The sequence below is a fragment of the Leptosomus discolor genome, chromosome 7 (assembly GCF_034619465.1).
Source record: "Leptosomus discolor isolate bLepDis1 chromosome 7, bLepDis1.hap2, whole genome shotgun sequence".
NCBI lineage: Eukaryota > Metazoa > Chordata > Aves > Leptosomiformes > Leptosomidae > Leptosomus > Leptosomus discolor.
Window position 1 is genome coordinate 7,683,035 of NC_141397.1, and position 21,665 is coordinate 7,704,699.

The window sequence follows — 21,665 nt, forward strand, 5'->3', positions numbered from 1 at the left end:
GCAGAATGACAATTTTCTTTTCAACTGGCTGTCATGAGTATTTGCTGATGTTTCTGAATGAATGTGATCAAAGCTGCTTAAAACAGCTTTAACCTTTTAGATCTACCACTTAACTAAAAATATATTTAACATCTTATGTTAAAAAAATGAAATAAATTTGGTTAGCCTGTAGCCATTATTTAGCCTGTATTTTCTGTATTTATAATAAGCTACTCTGTAATTGAAAGCTTTTTATTGATAGCATCTCGGCAGGGTTCTTTTTAGAATATATGACTAAAGATAATTACTTGTTCCATAAATAAATTAATCTAAAAAGCACCCCACTGTTAACTTTTTTTTTGAGAAAATAATAGCCATCGCCCATATTCTTCATACAGTAAGGCAGAAGAAAATGATCAACAGAAGCAGGTATGAACGGTCTGCAGCTCTTTTATCTACAAAGCCACTCTTCCCTATTTATCTATTTAATAACAACAGAGTAGGAATAAGCGAATGGTCAGAGGCATGGACAGCGAATATCAAGAAGGCCCCCTGAATTTTCCTGAATTTCCACTCTGCAGAATCTAGACAAATTTGCTGGAATTTAAAAAACAAAAACAAAACCAAAAAGCAAATCTGAAATCTGTGGAGTTACATCAACAAACTAATCAAAACCAATCACCTTTAACCATTACATTGCCTGTCCATCTTCCAGTCTTCAAAAAAGACGCCAGAAGCTGTTTTGGAAGGGCTGAGCAGCACACACGTATTTTTCCACGTGCAAATAATTGTTGGATTCCTGTTTTGTGAGAAGATGAGTTTAATTTTGTCCCAGTTGAGGATGAAAGAATCCTAAAGGTTTTTTTCTAGGCTAACCTGCACCCATTGACTTAGAGTTGAGGGTTTAGGGCGCCAATTAAAATAACGTACAAAATATTTAGATTTTAATAGGTCACTGAAACAATGTAAACCTAGGCCCCACAGGCTGAACTCATCCATGCATAGTTCTGTTCTTAAAACTGATCTCCATCTAGGACTCAGTGCAATCAGAAATAGCTCCTCGGAGAAACTGCCCTGTGGAATTCAAGTAATTTTTGTTGACCTCACTGGTTTAATCCCTAACTCTTTTCTTATTTACTCAGTAGCCATTAGCAAGCTCGGGTAATCTATAGCTGAGAACCGTGAGGCTAGACTCAACGTCAGCACAGGTGAAACAAACTGCATTCTGTCCTGCTCTGCAAGCATCACTGAAACGCCAATATCCGGAGTACAGTTTCCCCAAGAGATTTTCCAGAAATATATCTTGGTAGTCTATTCTTCTTCCTCCATGTTGGAGAAAGCACTTGCCCTTAACACCTCCATGCAGTTCACAAGAATCAGTGTTCCAGTTAACTCTCGCCAATGTTTTGTTACTGGGTTTTTCATTTTATCCAAGGCTGATTGCAGGTCTTGTAGGACATCCCTGTAACTGTCTCCATAATGGGCAGCCCACGTGTACAGAAAGTCATATGCAGGTTTCCACATCATCTGAAAATAAAGGGGAAAAAAATAAAAAAGGCTTAATTGCAGAAACTGCATTATTGAGCAAAAAATAGCTAATTCTTTCCAATGGTAGAAAAATCATAGAAAAGAAAAAAGAAAGTAAGTGCTTGATCCCTAGCCGTGCTGAGATGCTTTATCATAAAAGGCACGTTGATTTAAAAATTCCAGTAAACTTATGTACTTCATTCCTATGAAACTCTCAAATAATGGAGGGGTAAATAATGGAAAAGTAAATTCTTCATTCAGATGATTATCACCAAGTCGAAATATATCCCTGTCTGAAAGTGTAATTCAAAGAACAAGGGTGGAAGGAAAACACTATTCCCTTTGGTCATTTTTGCAATGCATACACCCAGCAGCAGTTTCCCTATTTAGAGGTTGTCTGTGCTCTTGATGGTTAATGCCTCCCTTTGTCTGATTAATCAACATCCCACTGTCCTTCTACTTAGCCTAGAACTTCTAAACGTGCTTCTTATCTTCATAAAAATGTTTTCTGGTAACAGCAGCAGGAAGACAATCTATCTATAAAATATCTGTTTAAAAAAAAAAAAAAAAAAAAAAAAAAAAAAGAAAGAAAGAAAAAAACCCCAAACACTCCAAAAGCAAGACAGTCACAAGCTTTTATAATTACATTTTTAAAATCAGGACGTGCTATTTAAAAAGTGTCCTTCAAGAAACAAAGGAAATGAAAAGATAGGTTACCAGTGCTTCTTATTTCAAACTACAATATGTTTATTTTATGCCAAATAAATATGGAGCAGATCCTTAGCAGATGTAATTTGTCATTGGTCTAGTGACATTAATTAAGCTATGGCAGCATGATTGAGATACCAAGCTGGACTTACATCTTTCAAAGAGCTGATGTCCAGAGTGAGTTTGCTCAGTTTACAAACAAAAAAGCTTGTTTTCCCAGCTGCTGCTTTTCCAAATTTAACTTAGGCTATCCACTTTCTAGTTCCCTACTCCTTATTGGCAATAAAGGTTTTGCAAACAGCAGTTGAGTTAGCAATTGCAGGGACAATACACAAAGCCACAAAGACACCCATCACATTCCTAAAAGGTTCTGGCACTGGTTTAACAGAAACACGCTTATGCATAGTAATAAAAGCATATAGATTGATGAGTGCACGTTTATACATATATATATATACACACACAGAAGTGATCAGGAAGTCCAGACTTTTTTAAACGTCTTTTTCTCTTTTAGTGGAAAAGCAATTTTCATGGTTCTGAAGGATAATTCAGGAGGAAATCAGTTATTTCCTCAATCTAATCCTATTAATTTACAAATAATACACAACATAAAGCTCTACTTCCTTGATTTAAGCTTTATTTACCTGATCCCTTGAGGAACTGAGTAGCAGGAGAATTTCTTTCCTCACAATTCTGAGCTTTTCTCTGCTTTGGGTTAAGAACTCTCAACTCACCCAAGACTGATTCTATTGTAGTTTCTGTAAACATCTCCCTCACCTTCTGCTGCCTTTCACCCCATCCCCAAATGGAAAAAACCCACCAAACTCATATCCCCAGTAGGATATCTCACATTCTGATTAGTCTTGCTTCTGCCTTCAGTTTAAGCCATAAAATGTGCCTATGCTTTCTGTGAAGTTTCTCATGTTAGGTCTACAGGAGGGAAGGATATCATCATTTACCCAAAATGAATGGTGCCTATTTCTGGCTTTAAGCAAATCTGTATTAAGACATAACCATAAGGTTAAAAAAGAGGAAAGAAAAGTAATTTGGTGGTAGATGGGGAGAGTGTGATGACTTCTTTCCTTCTATTAGGCAGACTATGTTGAAAAAGAAGTTTTTAATGTATGACTGTAAATACTAGATATTACAACATATTTTACTGGACCGAAGCAGCTCGCCACTGTTTTATTTATGTTGAGACCAGAAAGTTTCTGTATTCCTATTTTTAGCTTGATAATTAAGTTAGCCAACAAGAGAAGCTGGGATTTCCTGATATTCTGCCACTGGCAATGCCTGTTCACTGTCTCCTGCTTCCTATCCTTACATTCCTGTTAGACCAAGATATTGGAAGAATTGGGGTACAGCCTTCTGTCTTCACTAGAATGTGAAAAGACAGTGAGTACGAAAAGATGCTGTGCGTTGGCTTATGCTGAAGGTCAGTCTGACACTGTGCAATCAGAGAACTGGCTGAAATATGCCTAAAACACAAACCCTGGCTTCCTCTCTCACAATTGATTATTTTTTTTCCCTGGGACAAAAGAAAAGAAAAGACAAAGGCGGGGGGGTAGGGGATAAAAAGCTTTATAAACTGCTCATCAGTGATCCATGATTAACTCAGCAATAACCTGCACACTCACCACACTGAACTAAAACTGCGAACCAGGCTTCTAAGGGAGGTCTTTCTCCACATCCACATATTGTAATGCAATGGGTGAACTGAATTGCATTTGACATTCCTGAATTATATCAAAGCAGATTTTCAGGCAAAATATTAAATCACTGCAGCATCCTGGGAAGTCTCATCTCAGCTGTGTGCAGGACTCTGCTCCCACTGCCTCTGCTGAGTAGGTAATAATGATACCTACATCCTCTGTAAAGTGATTTGGAATTTACTGATGAAAAGCACTTCAAAATCTAGGCACCAATTGTATGTACCTCAAGTTGCCTCTGTGGTCATCTGAGAGAAGATTTCTCCCCCTAAGAAAAACATCAAGTTTCAAACAGAAACATTTTTCAACCAATCAGTCCTCTTGATGGTAGAACTGTCCTTGATGGGTAACAAATTGGTGAATGTTTTCAGATAATCCTCAATACTTATTCGAAATTTATTACTCCCCCATCTTTGTTTGGTTTCCTGATTTCACGCCAACAACTACTGTCAATGACAATGTTTTTCTATTAGAAAACTCCAGGCTGGGATAATATGATTTTAATCAGGGTTCTTTTGTACTTGCTAAGTGAATGGGATGATCAGCAATCATTCTGAAATTATTCAGGCTGATGCTAACCTGGTAATTATGCTGGGGGCACCTCCACACAGGTATGAAGTTACACTGCATTAGCTACATTCGTTTTGCTGAACAACATACACCAAACTTTATAAACAGAATATTGCTTTCTGTATGTAGTTCAATTCACCAGAGAGCAGTGAAATTCAGTAGAAAGTACTGAAATTTAAGGTTAGATTCACAGGACAGTGAGGATGCTGAGTGTTCACATGAGATACCAGTGCTAGAAATCTGGTATGCTTTGAACTCATACCTATGTGGACAAGCATTATTACAAAGCTCACACAAAACCAATAAATTCCCCATGAGCCCATCTTTAGCCTTGAGAAATTACATAAAAATAAAGCACAATTCTGATCTTTGATTGCTTGTTGAATGTTCTCTTAAAAAATAGAGCATACTTTATTATTGGCTTTTTTTATGATGAATTTGACTGTACTATCTTCTGACAGAAGACACTGTCACCAAAAGGCAGAGAATTTTGCAGATGATTTATCATAAAACTAATGTAAAAAACTCTTGAAAATAAAAGAATAGGACATATGAGGCAGAAGATGGGCTTCATGGAAGTAGACACCCATTTAAAACAAAGCAAATTTATATTTTTTTAATATATTTCTATGTTTTTATATATATAAAATAAATAGGTATGGTGCTGGAAAAAGTTTTAAGATTATTTTAGTTCTGCTGTCTGTTAGCAACAGAGAAAACACGTCCAAATACCATGGAGATCAGTAGAGCTGCACATTGTTCACGTCTATAATTCCTTCTGTAGAAAGCTGGGGTTTTGTCAGACAAACACAGAAAGCTTAGTAAGTAAAACAAAAATCTAGCTAGACAAGGTACAGCGTAACAGTAAAAAAAAAATTTAATGGAAATGACAAGCATTCACATTCTGTTTGATTTTAGTAGTTTAGAATAAGCTAGTGCAAAAACCGAGTCAATAACGGTGATTTTTTTTCAGTAAAAGAGAGTAGTAGACTAGGGATTGGTAGAGATGAGAGTTTTATGGAAAAAAATTTAAGAAGGAACGTGCATCCAGGCAGAAGTAATGTACCCAAAACAACCAAAAAAAAAAAAAATAATAGACAAAATAGCTCAAAGAAAAAAGCAAGATCAGAGGAGGAGGCAGTGTTGCAAACGATAGAGATAATTTTGCAGAAAAGTGCAGAACCTGGTGAGTAAATGTGTGGAATTTTGGTCAAATATTGATTGAGGAGGGAGGATGGAGCATTCAAAGGGAATAAGAGACAGTGTTTCATAATTAGAGCAGAAATGTCTTGACAGCTACCACCAGGCAGATAAAACTGAGACAAAAGACTCTCTGGATTCAGACTGCGGAAGGGAAGATGTGTTTGGCAGGGAACAGGAAGAATCAGCTACAGGTAAAGAAAGAGGAAGGAAAAACTATATCTTGAGTAGTTGTGAACCTGTGAATGGGAAATAGTGATTCTTTTGATATGGAGAGGTAAGAGAGAAGGAATTCAGGCTAGATCACGTCCATTACCTGCAATAATCAGGGAAAGATGTACAGGCAGAATGAGAGTTGAGCCTGAATGTAAATGTTCAAGGCAGAAAGGTCAGCTTGAGCATCATTCAGCGCAGCTTATAAAAGAGGTTGTTCAGGCTAAAACCCAGCCTGGGATCTAGAAGTCATTGGCACATAACTCGGTAGGAAGCAGTGGACCTACTGCATGCTTCGGTGTTAAAGTAAGAGTAGAGAAATGGAGGAAGAAACTTGGCTGCCCTGCCAAATCTGTGCCAGGAGCACAGGCTGGCCCTCAACTCAGAGGAGTGGACAAGGGCCCACCCTAAGTCTCATATCTGACATTGCATGGATGCCATGGGTACCTCTGGGCACCTCAAATGGCACTAGAGATATAATTAGGCACCTAAATTGCTGCTCAGATGTGCACACACTAAAATACATCCAAGAGGACAATTTGACTTGTATTTAGAACTCATACTTCTGTATAAGCAGAGTGCTTTACAAAGGAGAATAATTAGCATGACCTACCTGACGAGCTATGAAACCAAACCATGGATTTGCCATGTTCATGTAAAGGGACAGAAGTGGAATTGGTGTCAGAGCTTCCAACCTCTTGTCATGCTACTTGAGCTAAATGATGACAATTACACAGGCTCAGAAGAGAAAAGCGTTAATGGTGGAGGGAAGCTTCCTTTCAGAGAAAAGAGCAAAAGCTGTACTGAGGGTGATTTGAAGTGGCTCCTGCAAGGACTGGATGGTCTTCCTCACTGTGCCTGAAAGGACAGCAGAGGAGTGAGTAAGGTTGACAGGCGGATAGGACGATAAGAAAGGACTGAACATGGCCCTTGGGGTGGGAGTAAAGAGCTGAAGCTCAAGACAGAGACCAGGACCTCCACAGCAAATTAATTTGGCACAGTAACACTGAACAACCAGCCTCAAAGGAATATCTAGATAAAGGCGAGCAAAGGTTGGTGAGAATTCCTTGCATGGAAGGGCTTAAAAATTAAATAAGTAGGGCGAACTGCAAAAGGAAAGAAGTGCACAGAGCAAGGAAGAAGAAATGTCCCTGGCTGTGTTCATGCCAAGGAGTAAGTGTACACTCCCCGTTACACCAGCACCTTACCTCCAGAGCTACTGCTCCATTTTTCCCTTGGTGAGGTACTTCATAAGCCTCGATTTGCTGCTTTGTGAGTCGGGCTAGCTTCTCTGCAAGCTCCCGCCAGTATTTGCCAAGCTTGACAGCTGAAGTCAAAATGATGGTGTCCTGGGTAAGACGTGCCACTAATCCCTGGCAATCTATTTTCAAAAGTGCCTGCAACAATAATTCTCATTAGTGTTCCTTCACCACTGATTACAAGCAGGACATCACGATTTGTTTTTATAGCACTGTTCTGCATTTCTAAGCAGACAGGAAGGCTTTTTGTCTATTTTGTGTTCTTACAAATATGTAGCTTTTTTCCCTACAAAAAGGTGTTGCCAACAGTTTCACAGGAAAACTGCCCACAAGCTTAAGAAAAAAATTAAGCTGGCATTCAGCTGCTTCAGCATTCCAGTGTCAAGTGGATCCTGCCAAGCTTACAGATCCTAAAGGAAAAATACGCTTCTCCAACAAAAATATTTGGGACATCAAATTTAACTTCTTAAAAGTATGACATGAAACTTAAAAAAGAAGTTAGAGGACTGTTATACTAATGTGTGGTTCTTTGTCTACTGCTTTTCTGGAAAATCATTGATTACATTGGCCAGCACCTTTTGATTTACTCGTCCCACAGAAATGACAATCTGATGACCATTAAGCAGAAATGCAAGCACAAAACTCTTCCCTCCCCCATGCCAAACGAGCTTTTGATAACAAACAAATTAAAACAGTTCCAGGAGTGAAACCCAGAAACGCAGATATGTTGCATTCTCCATTCTTCATTTGTTTAGATAAGAGCTAATGACAAAAATAGGTGCTGGTTTTTTCTTCTCATCAAATTAACAGCAAAATGTTCCACTGGAAATGTTGACTTTTTCAGTGAAAGATCAAGAACAAAATGCAGAATCTTTCCTCGGTTATTAGATACTGATTTTTAATAAAATGTCACGCATTTCTGCAGAAATCAAGACATTTGTGTGATTTAATTGTAAAACATTTTTCCATAAAAATCCTGGTTGCAAACTGTCCCTAAATAGGCTGGTAGACTTTTCAGTCAGAGCCAAGGACAGTATTGAGTAGTCGTTAATTCCAAATTAATTTGCTCACAGATCCATAACTAAATTAAGATGGTTAACAATGCAACCTATTACCTGGAAGAATTTAGAATACAACCACTTTTGATTCACATGTAACAGTACTGAACTGCACAGAAGTTGTCCAGTGGCTTACAAATGAAGGCCATGAAAATATGTACCGAAATACTTGCAATATTGTCCTTAGGTCACTACAACATTGACTGTGAAGTTGTCACATGTGGGTAGAAAATCTTGTCTTCAACATGGGGGTCAGGATTTCCTTGCTTTAAACATATGAAGCTAACTTAGACATGCACCTTAGGGTACACAAATATGTATAAATAATGGAGTTTCCACACTATAAGGTTACTAAATACTTTACAATGGGCATGTGAATTGCCTAGAGAAGAAATTTATGCTGATGACTTCCGTGACAAAAGAGAAAACTATTTCAATAATGGCCTTTTAAAAACAAAAAAGTCAACCCAGTCAACCTACTAAATGAGCAAAGCTCCTAGAACATTTACAGAATACTGTTTAGAATTAATTCATCAAAGTATTGTTCTTCATGAGAGTCTGGATGTATTTTCCATCTATAGGTGTCTACAACTTTTAGTAACATGGTCAGGTTTGTACAGATTCCCATAAGGCTGCAGGACTATGTTTTCTTGTTCACACATTACTATTGAGCAGTTTCTTGGCAATACATTCAGAACCAACTTAGTTCATGCAATACTTACAACAATGAGCTCATAAAGAAATAGTCTTTTTTTTTTGTTAGCATGGCAGTCTTCCTTCATCCTCTTCACAACGTGTGCAACTCTCTCCGATTCTTTATCAGCATGTGCCTCATTAAAGTCATCCAAAGACATATGTGAATATCCTAGCACCTCAGCCAAAGCTCTCCAGTCATAAACGCTCTCTGATACTGTAGACAGAACTACTGAGTAGATGTAAGTCAATTTTTTGAATGGCAGTGCAATTTGTTCAACAAGATTCCTGGTTGTTAGCTCACTATCAGCAGTGTCCATAGCTTGTTCTTTGGAAATCACCTTTATGTTTTTGCAATGTACAAGACCAATCTTTTTTCTGAGGACTCCTACATACCACTCTTTAATTTTAGTTTGTCCCATGGCTTTTACTTTATCTTCACCAAGAAGTGCTATTGTGTCCCCTTTAAAATATTCTAGCAAATAGTCAATCTTATTTTGACGTAACACAGTTTTCATAGCCACTCCGTAAGTCTTAACACTCAAAGTTTTATCTTGAAACTTGGGATATTTAACTGTGGGTATTAAAAGCAAAGGCGCGGACTTGATCTCTTTTCGGTTTTGCAAACGCTTTGGCCTATTGATAATTCCACTTAATTTTGGAGCTGGGTCAGGAGTCGTAACATGGAACTGTGTTACTTGGCTACTTTTTAAGACTTTAATCTGAACGAGGAAAACAAAGAAATGCATCTCCCGACATCCAAGCATGGAAAACAGGAATTGTTGGCGGACCATTTCACCAGTTTTCAGCTCCTCCTCTTTAATATTTTTGCTTTGGTCTTCCATCTTCACTTCAAAATCTGGATCACAGGATACCAAAGAAATGTTTAGATCTTGTGGCTTTTCAAGCAGAAATGTATGTTTTCCCCACAGCTGAAACACAACGGGAGGCATATTTTTCCCCCCCTTTTTTATATCACAAATCGTGAGTTTTCCAGGAATGTAGTTATGTCCAAAAACTGTAAAAACTGCTGTAAAAGATGGATGAATATATTTGGGACCATAAATTCCAACTGAGACCATTCTATGAACATAGTCCCAGACATTAGTTGCTGGAGGCTGGATTTTGTTTGCCTGTACAGCAATCACTGCATACATCAGGTGACTTAGGTCTGTTAGCTTCACTTGTATGGTATCTTGATAAGTGTAGCAGTTCTCTAGTTTCTTAAAAGGCCCTTCTTTATTGAGGCTATAAAAACACACAATATCACTCATAACTTGGCTGAGTGGATCATTCTTTACTTTAGCCGCAACTTTCACCTCTAGGAAAATGGCTTCCCTCGTGTTGAGGTTGCTCAGCGTAAGTTCTATCAGAGGGCTTATGGTGCTAGACAGCTCATTGTTAAACGATGATGGAGGGTTAAGGATAGCCTTTAAGCCAACTTCTTGGAATTCCCCAGGTAATACATGACCCACAGGGACGTGAATGTTAATATCTGAGTCAGGTAGCTGTACTGAACCCCCTTCATGATTCAGTTTACAAACTACGTGAATGTCTGTAGCTTGCGTTTGTGCCCATCCAGGACTATGGCTCATGGCTTCTAAATCTAGGCAAGACCGGGTGAGCTGTCGATGACTCAGCCAAGCCATCTTGTAAGCTTCACGGTCATTTTGAAGCCATGTTATGTCTGGAGCTATGGTTTTTTGAGGTGTTGCCTTGCGGGGATGAAATCTTCGGTTATCAACAATATCCAGGAAGTCAGAGATGCTCTTGGATCGTCCAGATCTTCTTGCTGAAGTCCTTCTTAGAAGACAATCAATATCTAGCTCATCACCTGAGGAAGCCAAAGAATCCCTGTTGCTAGAAACTTTAGAGAATAAATAGGGTTTTTCTTTTAAGATCGAAAGGTATTTATTATTTTCATTTCTATTTGAAGCAGCTATGTCGTGTACGAAAGGGTTGGAGGCTGACAGTTCATTCCAGAAAGGATTAGTCTTGGAAACAGCACAGGCATGTTTGAATACATCAGACCAGTCAATATCCAAATCCAATTTACTTTCATTGACATCTGTTTAAAAGAAAAAACAGAAGCATTTCCTAAAGCACAAAGACTTGAGACATTCCATTCATTTCCAACTGATAGTCTGATAAGCTAGCAGGTGACGAAATTTATCCTCTTAAAATAAATACAGATTTCTAAGTAGCATTAAGAATCTTTGGTAACAGAAAGAGTGCTAACAAATTAGTGCTGAAGGATGTATAGCATCTTCTGTGAGGTGCTGATGGTTATTAACTCCTAAAACTATTAATTGGCATGGAGTATGCTAAGGACCCATAAGGTTTAAACAGTGATATTCCAGTAATCTTTGGCCTCTTACAAAATGCCACGGATTTCTTTCCTTTGTCTTTGTCTCTCTGCAAAGATTAAGCAACTACAGTTTCATTTTTCAAACAGTGTAGACAGTACAGATAAATGTATTATTCAGGATTCCCTTTTATGCTAGTGCATATGCATTTAATTGGTAACAGCACTCTTACAGTTTATCTCAGTGTGTGTGGAATTTGTTATACTGGCTTTGCATTCACTGGTATAATTTATGAGGTCTTGTACAATTTGAAATTTGGAGAGAAATGTTTTTCTGGCTACTAATTTTTCTAGGATTGCACTTAAATAGGAAAATAGGGGTGTATAAGTGATATTTAAATATGCTTTTTAATAAAAATACTCATTATTAACAGTAATGTCTATTTGCTCCGAAGACAAGATGTCCTTGTATTTTATGTTAATAGCTGTTCACAGAAGCTGGTTTATAGGTTGTTTAAGACTCATACTTCCTGCAACAAATAGAGTATCTGCAACTTTTTGTCCTAAGGGTTGCTATCACTTCGGTTTGCCGTTATTTTTCTATGTGCAGAGGTTACAACATCCCTTCTTTGTACATTCTTGTAAAGAATTTTAATTTTAGAGAGAAAATTCAGCATTGCTATTCTTTCAGCATATCTATATCCTTCATTATTACACTTTCCATAGTACCTCCAGTCTCCAAGGTTACTAATTATTGTTCAATTGCAAGAATGACAGTGCATTGAGCCGCAAAGAGAAAAAAAAAACCAAACACCTAAAAATTGCAATGTTAGTACTTTTTTTGGTTTGTCATTAATTGTGACCAAAAAAGCCAAAACCATGAAGTTTTTCCACAGTTCCAGAAAAATCCCAATTTGGAAGAACCAAAATGGAATTTACGTGCTTCCCAGATGCCCACCTGCAAGGCTTTAACATTGTCTTGACAAGAGCCTTCCGGGTGAGCTGCTGGGGGTGGAGAATGAGCCCAGTGGTGGCCTTCTCCCCACCACAGCACCCAGCCACGGCCAGGGCCACCAGGCAGGGCTGGGCTGCTCAAGAACCAGATGAAAAGTCCTTTTATTTCTGCCTGCAGGCCAAAAGCTTTCTCTGCCCTGTGATGCTATTAGTCAGTTCATTATTATCTATCAAAAAATAAACTAATTAATCCCAAAAGAAATGTTAAGGCTTCTGTTTGGATTTTTCCCCATCTTAAAGTGCATGTTTCTACAGGAAAAGTGTCAGCAGAGAACTCTGGCAGAGCCTGAGCCGTTCAGCTAGACCCTTTCTCATGCCAAGGTAATAGCACAGATTACTGGGGTGGAGGAAGTTAATGAGGAAATAATTACTGCTCCCCAACTCCCACAGCAAGTGCCAGACCCACCGTTACTCATATTGCCTACTGGACAAAAAGCTTAGAGAATGCCTACCTGGTGGAGGGGAATGTTTTCTTAACTTTTGGGTTAAAATAGCAATAAGATTAAAACAACTTTGGTTTTAACTCAGGTTAACAGTTGAAGTCCAACCCAGTTTTCTGCTGGCTATAACTCAGGTTTTTAAACTGGGCTAACCTTAGCTTGCCTTCCTGGTTCTTAAAACTGTAAATTAATGTAGTTTGGCTAATAACTCCCTCTTCTCAGCCCCCAATAAACATAGCCCAAATAGCATTTATTTCTGCAAGATTAAAGGTTCCAGCTCTTCCTTCCAACCTGCCTCACCCATGTTTGCTATGGGGACAGAGGACTTCTCTTACATGCCAGCAAGGTTCTCTTAGGGGCCCTTGTGACAACCCCTTGTGTTCTGACTCCAGTGACATCTACAATGGCCTGAGCAGTGCAAAACACAAGCAATAATTAAAAAAAATAATGAAAAAACCTGGTGTACAAGGGTGTACAGAGTAGCTAGCTATAGCTCTTGACACTGTGCAGAGTTTTGCAGAAATACAGACTCTAGGTGGAGAGCCTTTGTACAGAAAATGGCAGAAGAGACATACTGTAGCCGGCTGAAGGTGTCCGGTCATCCACATCAATCAAAGTCCCCTCTGACCTGCTCCGTGGAATCTCCCCGCTGGTTAGGGAAACTGTTCCACTACTGGAAGTGTTTTCCTCCTAGGAAACAGTTAAACATATAAAACATCAGCAAGTATGCAATTTGAAAAAGGGGAAAATGTCGAAGAGTAATTGAGCTTTGGTCCTGTGATGTGACACACATGAAGAAAAGAAGTAAAGTAACATTTTAGGAGTAGATTTACAGTCTTCCCAAGAGCACCACAATACTGAGTCTTACTATCTGATTTGCAGCAAAAACACCAGATGCTACAGCTGCAGTACAATGCGGTACCCCAGTCCAATAACTCACATAATTAGACGTCTTGCAATTGGAACTGAGCCAATTGTACAATAACTTCCGTTCAGAAGGTCTTGAATAAAAACTTTTCAAAAAAATAACAAACATCCCAATTCCTGTTTTCAGATAAGTTTGACTAGAAACAGTACAGGGGAAAGCTAGATCTGTTCCTTCTTTTGCCAATTAATATAAAATATTTCCAGCTTTTTCTGCTTTCTTATTCTTCCTGTTCTCTTCCTTGACTGAACATCAGGTCAGATTTTCCTTTTAATCTGTACAATAATGACCCTTCCTTAGGACCCAGGCCAGCACAGCAACAGCCCAAGAGAGGATGTTCAGGTCTCTCCTCTTCCTTGTTCTGGCTACAAGAAGTTCTGTTTGGTTTTGACGCAGTCTGCACATGGACTGGGCCACGTGAGAGCTGTAAACCAGATGCTGTGGTTGAAAGAGAGAGAGTCAACAGCAAACCTATGACAAGGGTAGGGCAAGAGGGGCATCCCTCTGAGGCAGACAACAGGAGGATGAGCCTCTCAAGGTACCATTGCCTAATGCTATTTTCAGCTGCCCAGAAAGAGGAGTTGCAGGTCTTCAAAGGAGTGTTGGGTATCGTACATGCTGAAGTCACTGTGTCCCAGAAACAAAAAATGTTCTAGATCTTTTTGTGCAGGAGGGCTCATTAAAATTAGTGCTATAAACCAAGAGATCATTTAGTGACTTTCACAGAATCCTCTGACTGATCCTGTACATAGTAGGGTATAAATGCTGACGGGCATAGATACATTAAGACATGCTGTTTAAAAAAACAAAACAAAACAAAACAAAACAAAACAAAAAAGGGAAAAAGAAAAGAGAAAAGAAGAAAAGGTAAAAGTGCCATAATTTCGGGAGTGTCCATCCACAGAATACAATAGCCAGCTTCATTCAGGAGGCTGAAACATTGCAAACATTGCTGCCTGCTACTTCTGCAGCAGCAATTGTAGCCTTAGCAGATCTCATTTTATTATGTTAAAATGGGGAAAAAAAAAAAAGAAAAAAAAAAGAAAAAAAAAAGCTGCATTGGGCCTGGTTTTACTGTGGCTGTAAGAAAAAGGAATTTTCAGTTACAGTTCTAGTAGGTGAGTTCTGGGAAAAAGGAAGCATTCCTTATATCAAAGCATTACTGAACAGAAACTGGAAGTCAGCTGTCTGTTTCCATTGCACAAAGCAATGGTTTAAGACATCTTTTTTTTCCACTGCCAATGTAAATTGGTACTTTTTGTTCTTCCCACAGGAGCTACCTTCAGCTAATGGCAATCTGTTCAGCTGCTGATTTGCACTCAGGCAGGACACAAAGCTGAGGTCAGGCTGAGCCTGACAGTCACCCAGCCACGCTGCTGTCACAGGACTGTATGGACTTTCAGGTTCCTCTGTTACCAGAAATCTCAGGTGTTGGCCTTAGAAGTCCTGATTTCAGATGGTAGTGAAAGCCAGCCTCCAGGGCCATACTTTGTGGTTTCTGCTATTAATGCCTCACCAGAAACAAATTGGAAACTAAAATACATCCTTAACCCCAACACTGCGGCTCCAAGATCTGACACCCCACACCTGTATAAAAATATCACTGTTCCTCCCATCTCTACTAAGGGACAGTATCTTTAGTGATGTGTACTGATTGCTTCAAAGGAAACAAGTTTTGCTTTTCTGCTGCATCTCAAAATGTTGAAAAACTGAACACACAGATGCAAAACTTTTTATCTCAGGATTCTACTGCAGGGATTGGGGAGGTTTAATCACGAGTGTAAAGTATCCATAGTCTAAAATTCCAATAAGTGTACAAAAAGAAAGTCTACTTTTCACAAGACCAGTGTATTTGTTGCCAGCACTAATCTCTGATGTCTTATTGATCAATTGACATATTAATCTAAGTACAGTTCTTTAAATAGTTAAAAAAAAAAACACCACAATTATTTTGGTAGCTGTATGAAGTGGGAGAGAGTAAGTAAGGATGAGGAAAGAGCACAGGAGTGCAAGTAGATGCACAGGTGCTAAAACAGGAAACTCTGGGGGGAAGGGAGAGGGAGGAAGAAAGAAAAACAATCTCTTTACACAGTGGGAGTATATCGACAGAGACATGGCAACAAGATTGCGTGTAGAAGTTTTATAAACGCTAAGAACTTCTGTGCATAGAATAAGCCATTTCCTAAAAGTTCCCTCTGGGAACTCCTTAAAAACTTCTCCACTAGCCTGGCACAAAGACAGAAAAGACAGATACTGAAAAGGAAAACCACTTTCCAAAATAAGTCGTGCCCCCCCCCTCCGCCACCTCTGAAAGCATTCCTTGGTATGAGAGCCTGATGAGGGAGCCCTTGTGATTTAGGCCAGCCAAGAAGAGGATGAGAGAAGGGGGGAGATATAAACATTCCTGGGCAAAAGATGACCACATTTGGTCAGCATGTCAAGGGATGTGGGAAATGCTGGGGACAAGCTGTACGCACGCCATCGGGTACCGGGCAATGTGCCTCCTGAATAGAGTTACATGATCTGACACCACGGTTGGGTCCTGCCTCTCCTGTGTTCCAGCCTTAGTGCTGGGAATGCAGAAATCCCAAATGCCTTTTATGAGACTAGGAAAATAAGAAAACCCAATGCTCCCCCTTTTCCATGGGTACATTCTATGACAAAATAGCATCCCAAATGAAACTTTCGATAGGACAACTCTATTAATCGGGAACTTACCTGGACAAATCCAGAAGAATGATGATCCACAAGAGGAGAGAGATCAATGCATGTGGGATATAAAGCCATGCTGATCAGTGACGAAGGGAAAAGGTATGAAACCCTTTTGCTGCAAAAAGAGGGAATTATGCATAGGAAGAATCAGAAGCTAAGCTTTTCATTTGCTGTAGCTACTGAGTAAGAAAGATGCAAACTGGCAAATGCTTAATGATGCAAAGAATTATTTGACTGATGGTACGTCAGCTCACAGTGTGAAGACAGCAGGGAATGAAGAAGTGAATAGGTTGGAAAGACATCAGCTGTGGGGGTGACCAGTGAGTGAACCTGAGTGACTGCTGAGAGATGTGGCATTTTCTTGGACAAGGGCAAGAAAGAGCTTGCCAGGTGCACTCTGCTGTTCGAGCCTGGAGTGCACTGCTTGACCCGTAAGAGCAGGGGACTCAGGACCCAGAATGCTGCTGGCAGGCACATCGCAGCACTGTTACCAGAGGAAGAAAAATGCATTAGAGGAAGAAGAAAGTCTCAGACAAAAAGTTCCGTTTCAGAGAAGTCAGGAGATAGATTTGCTGTAAATGGGATTTTTACCGCATGTGATAACTCCAGAAATTTCTCCCAGGTCTTTTAAAATTCAAGTGCCTTTTTTTTTTTTTTTTTCCTTTTTTTTTTTTTTTCTTTCCAGTCTCTCTACCAAAGAAAACATGTCCTGCTGTGCTTAAAATAGTGGTAAGGGAGAAAATAAAAAAAGCCCAAAAGCAAACACTTCCCCACTGCCTTTGCCCTCAAAAATGAGGGAACACATTCCTTTGTGGTTTTAAAGTATCAACATCCCAGAGCAAAACACTAACAATTTGCCTTTCATTCAACCTTAAACCTGTTTGGCCTTCTTCAAAAGCAGGTTGTGTTAAAAGCAGAGCTCTTCTGTGACAGTGTCTCCCCACGGACTCCTACATGTCCCTTGCACAGATAGTGCTACTCAGCCATACCATTATTCACAGTGATTCATGGCCTTTGTGTCCAGAAGATGAAGCTTATGCATTAGCAAAGACAGGACAAACAACACAAGCAGGTGATGGAGATGTGCCTCATTCCTCACGCTCACTTTTAGGTGTCATGGGGAAAAATTACTTGAGTTATATAGGTTGGGTTGTGGGACTTACTTTACAAGTTTATGTCTGAAAAAGGAGCAAGGTGTATTCACCAGAACGTTAAATACAGTGATTCTGATCTGACCAAATACCGAGTATACTGAATTATTTAAATTATATTAAATAGAGAGAAGAAAAGGAATTCTAAAGAGAAAGCAATACACAGAAGAGAGACGGTTTCAGAAGGCACTACACATCACCAGCAAACCTAAAACACTGCCTGTTCTCAGCAGATTAACATGTTTCTAGCTAAACTTGAGTTACAGTAATAGGTCGTATTTTAACAAGCCCTCATTACTTGTGGCCTGGAACAGCCTTACGCAGAGCACAGTTTGCTGAGAGGCAGCTGGATGCGAGTTTACCAATCTTTGATTACCGGGTTGAACTGTGATACTGTAGAGAGTGATAGGAAAAGATAGAGAACGAGACCTTCAGTTGAAGTGATAAACTCTTTGACTTATTCTTTTAGTCTGGTGCATGTGAGACAGTCAAGGAAATGCAGCTATATCTTACTCTGAACAGTGACAGAAATGGCTTTTAATGTTCAACCTCAAGAGATCTCAACCCTGTATTACCTACTTTACTAATGCTTGACAGCAATCTTAACGCTTTAGTACCTGCTTTTTCAAACTTCTGAAGATTTATCACCCCATGGGAACTGCAGAGCCATTCACACTCCTCCCTGAACGCAGGGTTTAAGCTTTCTGCAGACCCAACATATGTCTACGCTGCTGCTTGTAACTGACGTAATCACGGCTCGTAATACTTCATCTGAGCTAGCGTTAAAGGGCAGAGCGAGTAGTCTGGGCACAACAGAAATGGGACTTGAAGTGGGTCATCCTCTCAGTAGATTTCCACATGTTCACAAGTGGGTTTTTATAGCCTCTGCTCAGCTCTGCACAACCCAGAACTGACAGTCCAGTTGGGGAACACTATGCAAGCAAAAATGGCTATACCACAGACACTCCCTCTACAAGGCAGGTATCCTTCCTCCCATTCCACACATCTATGCTTGTTGTTCGCATAAGGGCTAGAGCATTTATTTTCAATTAGAAACTTTACATTTGGGAATATCGCTTTCCAGAAGCCTCAAGGATGTGTAGTTAAGTTTTGATGTTGTCTTTTGGGTTTCAGCTACCACTCTGAAATACTCCATGATTTCCCATTGGCCTCAGGAAAAAAAGAAATATGTTGCCTTCTACGTACATTACTAAGCAACTTTTTAAAGAACAGGAAATGGAAAGTAAAGATATCGCTAACAAATATGAATTAAATGATCCAACTTTTTACTATTAAATTGTAATATTTCTTCTTTTTGCTGAACAGAGAAAACTTTGCAAGTTTATTAGCTTAATTTTTCTATGAACTCGTTTCCTTACCACCTCTCAAAAGCCTTTAAAACCAATAATAGTTAAACATCACACTGGATATGCACTTATTGTATGTAACCATGCATGCATTGGAAGCATAGCTAGTTTCTTGATTTTTGGAGGTCCTATGAAAACACTTCTGGCTCCTTTACAACACTACAAGTTATTACTGACTGTGATGTCAACAGAGATATTCCTTCAAAATGGGTGTTGAAAGCGCTCTTTAAGGAGGCCCTTTTGTTTAGCAGTTTCATGAAACAGTAAAAGTTTCCATTTCTAGATGCTGCAAGAGTTTCAATGCCACCACAATACAAGCAACATTGCAGAGCAAAGGCAAAGCCTCTATGTACCATGTTCTGCATGTAAACTAGAGCCCTGCTGCCCATCCTTGCGGTACTTTTGATGTTTGCTAGGATGAAACAAAAACCTCAACTGTCAACACTTTTTAACAACCTAGAGGAGTGGGAGCAACTGGGAATCTCATAACCTCTGCTATTTGGATCCTTGTGAACTACAGATGTGATTGATGTAAGTACAGAGTACCTCCAAACTACTTTAATATATTATTCTGTTACCCTGGTTTCTTCTCTTTCTATTTAGTGAGACTTACATCCAAGCTGCATGCAGGAATTACACTGGGTCTTTAACTGAGCAGCTTACCTGTTAGTGGAGAGTGGAAATAAAGCCTTAGGTACCTGCACACCAGCTTGGCTTAGAGAGCACTCCCAACTCTGCATACTACTTATTGTGCTTTTTTCCAGGAAAGGCTCATGGCTCCATGTGTTAACGACAAAAGTCAGCTTTGCAGAGGGACGGATATAAGCTGTGGTCTTTGAGGGCAGGAAGCAGTGGGGGGGGACAGAAGCAGCAGTAGCATGAACAGTAGTGAATGATTTACAATCTCAGAGCTAACTTCGAGGGTAATAAAGGAAATTTCTTTTTTTAAAAAACAGAAATCCTTAGTATGCCTGTTTAACACTCTTCCAGTTATATACAGAAACAGCACATCTACTATCCACCCAAAAAGCAAGTAAAGGATACAGTTTCCAGACATTCAAGCCCAGGTCAAGTAGTAAAGTAGTTCTTCATTCGGAACTGCCAATCAGGCACTTAGAGTTACATGTTTCATATAAATAATTACTCTTAAATTTAAGGTCTGAGCACAGGCACGGGAAAAATCCCTCTTGACTTTCAACATTTAATTGTCTCATCTGGTCTAGTGATGTGATAACATAAATCCTACGAGAGCTGTGCCCTCTTCATAGCATCAGGGTAAAGCAGAATGCACCAAGGAACCCATCTGCAGAGACGGGCCAGTGTTTCACTTGCTCACAGCTCTTAAAGTTCTTAAAATTATAATTGTAATTAACATTAACAACAGATTTTAAGTAGCTGTATAAGCTGGATATGTTGTAAATATGTAGGATATTTTTTTCTGCTGTTCCAGGCTAAAAACGATATAACAAAGCGATATGACTGCCAGGACCCAGTCTTGAACATCCAACTGTGGGACTAAATTGCCTGTCAGTATGCTGTCTGGATACTGACGTTATTTTGGACAGATGTAGATCGAAGATGTATTGGCAAAACATGCAATGTGAACCCTGAAGTAAATTGAGCCTGATATCCAGGCACATAAAAGATGCCTTCACTCTTCTGGTGTTCTGTTTTCAGCAAACTGAGATGAGTTTATGGAGAAAGATACAGTGGGACACTGCAGTGTGCTGTGCTTTTGATGAGATAGGGGACTAGAAAGGGCTCTTTCCATGAGCATGACAGGCTTTTCCTCCAGGGGAAAGGCAAAACAAGTCAGAAAACCTGCACTGTCAGGTGTACTTTTTTATATGGAACCACTTTGGTTTGGTGTTGGTTAACTTCTGGGGGACAAAAAAAAACAAACAGAACAAAACAGAAACAAACAACAAAACACACAGCCCCACCAAAAAAATAAGCTAATATGGCAATACACACAGAGAGGTTGTCTTGCAATATTTAAACTACGTCAGGCAAATATTCAAAAGGTATAAACTAGCCAAGAAGAAATTCCAGTTGTGTAGTGCATGAATGGAGGGCAGGAGAGGGAGACAGGGCAGGACGCAAGTCAGTCACTTGTTTCATCTCTCCTGGGGAATATAAAGGGAGGTTGATACTGAGAGGGCAGAAACGATGGAAGATGAGTGACACATGACCAGCTCAACATGTGAAAAAAAATGAATATAACAGGCAACCACCTGTATTGGGAAAATAATTCCATTAAGTATGGTAGAAGAAAGTAAATCGATTTGGCAAGGACTCCTCTGGTTGTCATTAGAGGTTGGTTTAGAGAGTTAATAACTGTAAGCATAATCATTCTTCAGTGCATCCACAAATTACATTTTGCTCTGCTTGACTGACCACACAACAGGCACAGGGAATATGCAACAGCACAAATAGCATGTTTGATAGATTGCGATAATATTTACAAGGAAAGACTGATACCTATTTTTTGTGTATTGATCTGTTTTGACCGCAGAACTTGTTTAATAGTCCTTGGCACTTTAGGAATACAGTGAAAAGAGCATCAGAGAGGGAGTCTTAATCGCAGGGACACTTTCCAAGGTATACTGCAGAAAGTGCACTTTTTCTTTATTGCTTTTTATGGCAATTATAAACCCCAAAGTTTGGTCGGAACTTTGCAGCAAGACGTCATCGCATTTACAATATTTGTGCCCGTGTTGTTAATAACAGTCTAAGCTGTCCACTAACTTACACTGTCAATATTTAAAGTTATTTTTGACACTGTAATTTTGAAGGGAAGAAGGGAGAGGAATTCATAAAAATGTATTTTGTTCT

At 39.3% G+C, this 21,665-nt stretch overlaps 1 protein-coding gene across 1 annotated transcript; it reads right to left on the bottom strand.

Annotated features, from left to right (window-relative positions):
* Positions 1–1,290: 1,290 nt before the first annotated feature.
* On the bottom strand, positions 1,291–16,387 carry MACC1 (MET transcriptional regulator MACC1). The gene is made up of 5 exons (XM_009946020.1): positions 16,319–16,387; positions 13,251–13,365; positions 8,946–10,984; positions 7,115–7,303; positions 1,291–1,506 (listed from the first exon to the last, which is right to left on the bottom strand). Exons 1-5 carry the CDS (start codon positions 16,385–16,387, stop codon positions 1,291–1,293), a joined length of 2,628 nt encoding a protein of 875 aa, XP_009944322.1.
* Between the last annotated feature and the right edge of the window lie 5,278 nt (positions 16,388–21,665).

Coding starts and splice junctions, on each gene's coding strand:
- MACC1 (XM_009946020.1), bottom strand. CDS start 16,387: ATGGCTTTATATCCCACATGCATTGATCTCTCTCCTCTTGTGGATCAT. Junction 13,366..16,318: donor ATTCTTCTGGATTTGTCCAG/GTAAGTTCCCGA, acceptor ACTGTTTCCTAG/GAGGAAAACACTTCCAGTAG. Junction 1,507..7,114: donor ATGGAGCAGTAGCTCTGGAG/GTAAGGTGCTGG, acceptor CTTTATTTTCAG/ATGATGTGGAAACCTGCATA.